The sequence below is a fragment of the Phalaenopsis equestris genome, unplaced genomic scaffold (assembly GCF_001263595.1).
Source record: "Phalaenopsis equestris unplaced genomic scaffold, ASM126359v1 Scaffold000121, whole genome shotgun sequence".
In the NCBI taxonomy this organism is placed as follows: domain Eukaryota; kingdom Viridiplantae; phylum Streptophyta; class Magnoliopsida; order Asparagales; family Orchidaceae; genus Phalaenopsis; species Phalaenopsis equestris.
Window position 1 is genome coordinate 643,102 of NW_018164563.1, and position 7,142 is coordinate 650,243.

A 7,142-nucleotide genomic window follows, 5' to 3' on the forward strand; every position below is an offset into this window, starting at 1 on the left:
TAACCCCAAATAAATTCAAAATTTGAATGTTAAACATATAAATACATAAAACTTATGTGCTGCATATGTTAATCCCCCTTTTACTTTCTTGCAATGCATTCTAGAATCAAGAATGCTGAAATTAAAAACACTCATTTTGGGTGCAAGCAGGATGAAAATAGCCTTGGGGAGAAAAAAAATATCACGCGTGACAAGATAGATGCGGATTTGATGGTATTCTGGGATCTCGTGATAGTATTTACCACAATATCAGCACGATACCACCACTCCGCATATACTTAATCCGCACGTAATATTTTCTCTTTGGAGGGACGTTGCTAATTGAACCAACTGTATTGCTCTAATACTATGGTTCTAATCACTGTAACTACCATTATCAACCTTTTCATTCTTTGAATTAATTGGTTTCAGACTTTCATGGCCATAGTCACCATCACTATCCTCATAATCACTGCTAGCAGACAGTCCTACTCTTCCCTGACCTTCTGAATCCAACACTACATCCTCTGAGGAGCCATCAAAGTCTGAAAAATAATCCACTCTAGCAGCTCTTCTTTCTACTCTCTCACTACCACCACCTTTCCCTCTTGCGCTTCTCCATAATCCATGACTTTCTTCCTTGCTCACAATGGCATCCGAGGCATTGTTTTCAATGCCAGCTATCACATTATCGACATCATCATCCGATTCCCAATCCTCACCTGAAGCCTCCTCGACGTCCTCGTCATCTTCGTATTTCTTCAGAGTATTTCGCCTTTGCGTGCCGTCGGCTCTAGCAAAATGTCTCGGATGGCCCCTATCATCATCTGAATCCGAATTCCTCCAGTTTTGTTGGCTCCTACCCCTCAACCCAAATCCAATATCATCTCTTCCCCAATATCTGATCTTAGATGCTTCTTCTTTCTCAGCTGCTTCCTCTTTCTCCCACTCCAAATCAGCAGCCTGCTCAATTTCAGCAATGAACCTATCTAGCTCTTCTTGGTCGCTGTACTCGGGAGATAGTTCATCGAGATCCTCCTCCCTCGAATTCTCATTAGCTTCAGGTATCAGTTTCGCATTCTCACGGAAAACATAAGGAGTTCCTTCCTTCTCATCGATGGCACGGAAAAATGTAGAAGCTACTCTTTGAATGCTGGCCATGGCAATTGGGTCCTCTGGATTTGTTCCCCTTCTACGAAGCTGTTGCTCTACCTTCTTGATGTTCAGTTTCTGCGATTCAAGAGCTTGCTCGAATCTAGCCTTGAAAAGGGCCTGCAGAAGATATGGAAGGACTAAGCTTCAACAGAATTATATTCAGACCACAGTATCAGAAGAAATAAGGAACAGAACAGACCTTCCTTTTAGTGAGAGTATTGATGGGAATCAGATTCTTCGGTTGCCTGTAATTCCTGCCTCGGAACATGATAATTGTTTTCACATTGTGGATATTAACCACAATGCCTCCACTTAACCTTGCAAGCATGGTGGCCATCTCTCTAATCTTCTCTTTTGGAAAATTATCGCAACAAACTTGTACGGTCTCATGAAACTTCCAGTGGAGATGCATATTTTGGACAACACCTCCAAAGACTCCACGAATTCCGACGGGCACATAATTTCTGTTTCTGAATCCAATCTTCTTATAAGCTTGAAGCTGTTCAGAAGTTAGAAGTTCCGGGTCATGTTGAGGTGGAGGCAACTCCGGCAACTCATACTTTTTCAGCTTCTGTAGAAGCAGAGCAACCTTTTTCTTGGCCTAAAAAAATTGAAGCTGAAATCATGATAAAAATATATGAAAAAAAACTAGTTATTAGCTTTTATATTAATAATAAGTGCACAGAGGGAGTGCAAAAATACTTATGGTCATAATATCTTCTTCAGTCAGGTATGTCCCAACAAGCTAGTAGCATTCATATCAATAAAAATACATGAAATCAAAGCTAAAATACCTATGGTCCTAAGATCTTCACACAGATATGCAAGATGCTAATGGAAATCTTGTATTAGAAACAGTAAATGCCCATTACAAAGAATAAAAACAGAAAGAACAACACAATATATGTATTAACTTTGACGTATAAACAGAGTCAACGCATAGATATTAGCGGTGCACTTTAACAGCTCACAACAGTGTGTCACACTTTGCATTAAAGAAAGATTATCTTAGAAGTTCTTATGATTCTGCAAAAAAAGAAATTTTTCTTAAGTTGATGAAGAAATAGGAAAAATCTAGCAACTGAAAAGTTTGCTATGAAGTTAATAATAGGTTATTCGGTTTAAAGTTTAAAATAATGTAAGGAAAATGCCAAAACTAGAAAGCTGTAAGTGGCTAAAGCTCTCGATCCAAGGCTTGATTGATTGGCAAGCCAACTTTGTAGAGCCTGATTGACTGATGAAACTGAAAACCACCATGAGTGTAAAGAACTGGCCCATTACGTCAGAATTTTTCAAAATATCAAATTGTTGAAAGACAAAATAATAAAAAAAAAAATGTGTATCAGTGGTTTACTTGTTGGGATTTGAATTCAAGTGCTTCCAAAGTTCAACAAATATTAGCAATAGTTGCCCGTTTTCAGAAATTCCTGCAGAACTCCAACTTGCAAACTATTCAAAGAAGATCAACAATCTAGTGGCTTCAGATTCTTAAGAAACTGTAGGTAGAATTATCAATTGAAAGTTTAAGTTGTTTCTTCTGATTTTGCAAAGCATCTTTGTTTCTACAAATTCGCATCTAGCATGGCATTTTATTGTGTAATAGCCTTTGCGTTCTCTTCTCACTTATGTCTCTGCCTTATCTTTTAAGAACACCATCTCTACTCATAATGTGTAAGTTGTATAAGTCAAAATGAGAATTTTGCATAAGCCGGAGGAAGAATAGGTTGTTGGTTTGATCCATTTACCTGTGAAACAAATAGGTTGTAAAGGTGCCCCAATACAGTGAAAAGAATTGTGTATTAAAATAATTCACATCCTTTTCATGGTTTTATGGGGAGTACGTATAGGGTCAATGAGAAGCCAAACCATGACAATTTTTTTGTTTTTTAGATATTTTTTCTATACTCTACTATTAAAAATAACATAGCGCACATAATGGATCATTGATTCATTTCCTTGCTCTATCCAATTCAAATTCTTTGGGAGAATTTCTTTTTACCTATAATTCTTTTCACACTCAACAGCAGAGCTCTTGGCTTCTAGTGCAACTAACAAGTGAAAAAAGTGGACATAAATGGGAAACTCCTGCCAGTCAATCGGTTTATATAACTAATTGGGAGTTTAATTCAAAAGATTCCAAAGTCATAGAAATAACAGTCCACTAGTTCCCTCGATTTAAGAAATTCCTATGCATGACTTCTTGATTTCACACTTGCATGATCTCAAAAGAAGATTAATACTCATGGATTCATAATCTTGGAAGAATCTAGCAAGATTTATCCATTGCGATTCCAAGTTGCATTTGATTTGCAGAGCATCATTGTTTTTAAAAGTTTTATTGTAGCAACCATCCTTGTAAGTAATACACCTTTTTGCCTAACCATATCCACGGATAGTGTGCATGTTATAAAACTAAAAAAAGAAAAATATTGTGAGGATTCTACATTATCCAGGGGAAAGAATAGATTGTTGAGTTTATCTTTTGGCAAATGAAATGGATAGGTTATAGAGTTATTCACAAGTCCGTGAACTGGATTGCTGTTTGAAACAATCCACAATCCTTTTCAGTCACGAGATTAGGACGCGGCATAGGATCACTAGCCAAACCAAGGTGAAAGTTTTGCCCCTTCAATTATATTTTTCCACTCTACAGTTAATAACTAGAATGAGTGCATAACCAATCCAATTCAAACACTTGGGGGTGAAATGTTTTAAAAGAATTTTGCAACTATTCGATTTGATAAACAAATTTCTACAGACCAAACAGGAAAACAAAAAATTGACAGGAATTCATAGTCAAATATCCAAGGCTACAATTTTTTGAACATTTTCTGGCAAACTGCTTTGCTTCTGGTGCACCTTGCCGTCAGATTAGATTGAAACAAACAGGAAATTCATATTGTGCTTCAATTAACTTAGTTGTTGGGATTTAAACTCAAATGCCTAAAAAATTCTACAAATATTAGTCTAGGTTTCCTTGTTTCAAGAAATTCCTGCACATATCTTCTTGAGTTCACACTTGCACACTTTTCAAGGATGATCAATGCTTTAATGGTTTAATTTTCTAGGAGAATCTCGCAAGATTTATTTATGTTTTAAAATTGCACAATACAAGATGTTCCTTAGCACATTGAAAAAAATTTCTCCATAAAGCATCTTTCAAGTATTTTTGGCATGAGGCATGCAACTCATAGCCACTCATGTGAAGTGTGAAACATGCCCTCAACTCAAAATTTAATAGGCTTGTGTCTCTCATATTTAAGGTTTAAGCTGATATTATATATATATATGTGTGTGTGTGTGTGTGTGTGTGTGTGTGTGTGTGTGTAAAACTAATTATAACTGTAACAATACCATACATCATAGACTTTGAGAAATTTTCAAAGTTTGCATTGCACGCATGCTCATGATCAAGCATTGGTATATAGACTGACAAAATAGCGATGTAGACCTTAAGCTAAATAATAGATATTTTAAAAAGTCAATATAAAAAGCAATCTAAGAACCAAAATAATATGGAGCTTTCCTAATCAAAGCACAATAAAGACGGCATTTAAGCACCTCAGAGCCAACAAAATGACCCAAATGGTTTTAATTATCACAAAGAAAAGAGCAAATCAAAGAATAAATCAAATCCAATTGTAACTCAAAACCCGTGCTTTCCCAATTAAAAACAAAAAAAAAAAAAAGACCCCCAACCAGATATAACCAACAACAATAACAAAAAATGAAAAGAAAGAACAAATCAGATGGTTTCATCAGTTTATGTAACTCATCCATTCTTCTAGTGCTTAATAATAACTCAAATGGAATAAATTTCAAACGCAGCTAACAGATAAACTGAAGATTACCATATTCAGAGTAATTTTTAAGCCAAATGACACAGTAATGAAATTCCTTTAAGTAAAAAGCTTAGATAATTTATGATCCACAATAGAAAGGAATAGCTCACCCTTCTTAAGCTGTAAATGAGCTTCTCATCTTCAGTCATTAGCATTTTATGAATTCTTTTTGACCGCCGATGCTCCGTCAGTGTTTTTGCTGATTCTCTCCGCATTCTCTTCTCTACCTTGGATCGCATGCCCCTTCCTTTCATTGTAGACATCAAATGGAAACAACCAAATGAACTACACAGGGAAGGGCCATATTGACTAGCTTTTGTGATGATAGAAGAGCCACCATTCAAATTCTTGGTTCCACCTCTATAAAATTTACTCCACATAAGTATAGTGATTGTAGTGAAGAATATTTTATTCAAGAACAATCATTTCATAGGTTAAGTAGCTAACTTTGACTGGTACCTTGATAGAAGTGGCAACAGCTTCAAGAAATGCCCCTCAAAACGCTTAAAAGCCCACATGATCGCATCCTACATGGTTCAAAAGATCTACAAAAGCATACAGAGCAAGGCAACAATCAAAACGAAAATCCGAAATAGAACAGGCTAACTTCATGCTTCAAAATTCATAATTCTATCGAGAACAAAATCGAAGAATCATCATACATACATAAGCATCCTATAAATGCCAACAAGTTAACCTCTAATTACTGAAATTTGACATAAACCTGTCCGCCATACACGCAAAACAATTGGAATATAATCTATCGCAATTGAATCAAATATGCCAAGTTCATCCGTTTGATGAACAAAGAGAGAAACATTCGAATATTAAGGGGCCGTCTGGCAACGGATTTAGACCAGGATTTAACCTGGATTTAGGCTTAATCTTGCCAGACAGTCAGTCCGGACAAAATAAATCCACCGCTTTCATAAATTCGAATTTATCGGATTTCCACCGCAAATCCCGGATTTACTAAATCCAGTGAATCGTCAAAGAGGAAGAATGGCGCGAAAAGGATTACCTTCCTCGTTGGTTTCTGGTAGGAGCGTAGTGGAAGGATGAGAAAGATGGGAGTTTCGGGGGTCTCTGTAAGCCGCGATGCCGTCGTTGCCTTAGCAGCTAGCTCTAATAGTGACTGTATTCCGAGGAGGGGTCTCTGTAAGCCGCGATGCCGTCGTTGCCTTACCAGCTAGCTCTAATAGTGACTGTATTCCGAGGATTCGTTCAAAAAGGCGATGGTTTTGGGCGAAACCGGGAGGGGGACTGACATGAGCGAAGGTTTTGGGCAGAGAGACGAAGTTGGGGCAGGCTGGGAAAGGATGTAGGCGAGGGTTTCGGGCAGAAGGCTAAGGGGGTGAAGGGTTTATGGTTTTAGTTTATTTTTATTTAATTAATTTTATTAACTTAATTGATTAATAATTAATTTATATATTATCAAAATAATTATAAATATATAAATTTGGGTTCATAAATTCTTGCATATTAAAACTCGCTATAAATTAATAAAATTTAATTTTAAATTTTAAATTATATAATAAAACTTTAGGTATTTTTTAATTACTATAATTAATTAATAATTGAATAAAGTTAAATTATTGCTTAATAAGTAATTAATTTAATTAATAAATTTATTAATAGTTTGTTTGTTTAATGTATAATTGATTTTTAATTAACATAATTGAAACACAATTTATTTCTAATTTAATTAAATTTAATAATTAGTTTTCATCATAAAAGTAAAATAATTAAAGTTTAATTATATATTTTTTTTCTAACAAGCATGACAACTTTTTTGAATCCCGACAAAGAGTATGAGGAAGTTTGACATGATTTAACTGCATCTATTGTCAAACATTTTTTTAGATTTAACTAATCCAAGATTTATTGAGAATTTACATGATTTGCTAAATCTTACTAATTTTAAACTAATATGTTATCATACTTGCCCTTAAGATAACCTAAATTTTGTGACTTTCCTTTCTAGAAGAAGAAATTATCATGGCATACAACTGCGACTGTCACAATTTTTTCGCTCTTTATCCCAGCAAAGTGGAAAGACCTTTGTTGATAGATGGATAATTGCAAAGATAACAAGGCCATTAGAGATAGAGTAGATAATAAAGAATGTGAGAAAAGAGAGAGAGCATAGGTTAACACATAACCGAT

General features: G+C 35.3%; 1 protein-coding gene across 1 annotated transcript; it reads right to left on the reverse strand.

Moving 5' to 3' along the window:
- Window positions 1–6,117, reverse strand: LOC110021122 (uncharacterized CRM domain-containing protein At3g25440, chloroplastic). The gene is made up of 5 exons (XM_020719470.1): window positions 5,998–6,117; window positions 5,436–5,521; window positions 5,087–5,336; window positions 1,334–1,735; window positions 1–1,251 (listed from the first exon to the last, which is right to left on the reverse strand). The coding sequence occupies exons 2-5, from the start codon at window positions 5,492–5,494 to the stop codon at window positions 355–357; spliced, it is 1,608 nt and encodes a 535-aa protein (XP_020575129.1). The 5' UTR covers window positions 5,495–5,521; window positions 5,998–6,117; the 3' UTR covers window positions 1–354.
- Between the last annotated feature and the right edge of the window lie 1,025 nt (window positions 6,118–7,142).

Bases quoted from the DNA above. Each gene is read 5' to 3' on its own strand.
- LOC110021122 (XM_020719470.1), bottom strand. From the start codon at position 5,494: ATGTGGGCTTTTAAGCGTTTTGAGGGGCATTTCTTGAAGCTGTTGCCA. The intron at 5,337-5,435 runs GTACCAGTCAAA...TAAATTTTATAG, and splicing joins CTGTTGCCACTTCTATCAAG to AGGTGGAACCAAGAATTTGA. The intron at 1,252-1,333 runs GTCTGTTCTGTT...TATCTTCTGCAG, and splicing joins ATACTCTCACTAAAAGGAAG to GCCCTTTTCAAGGCTAGATT.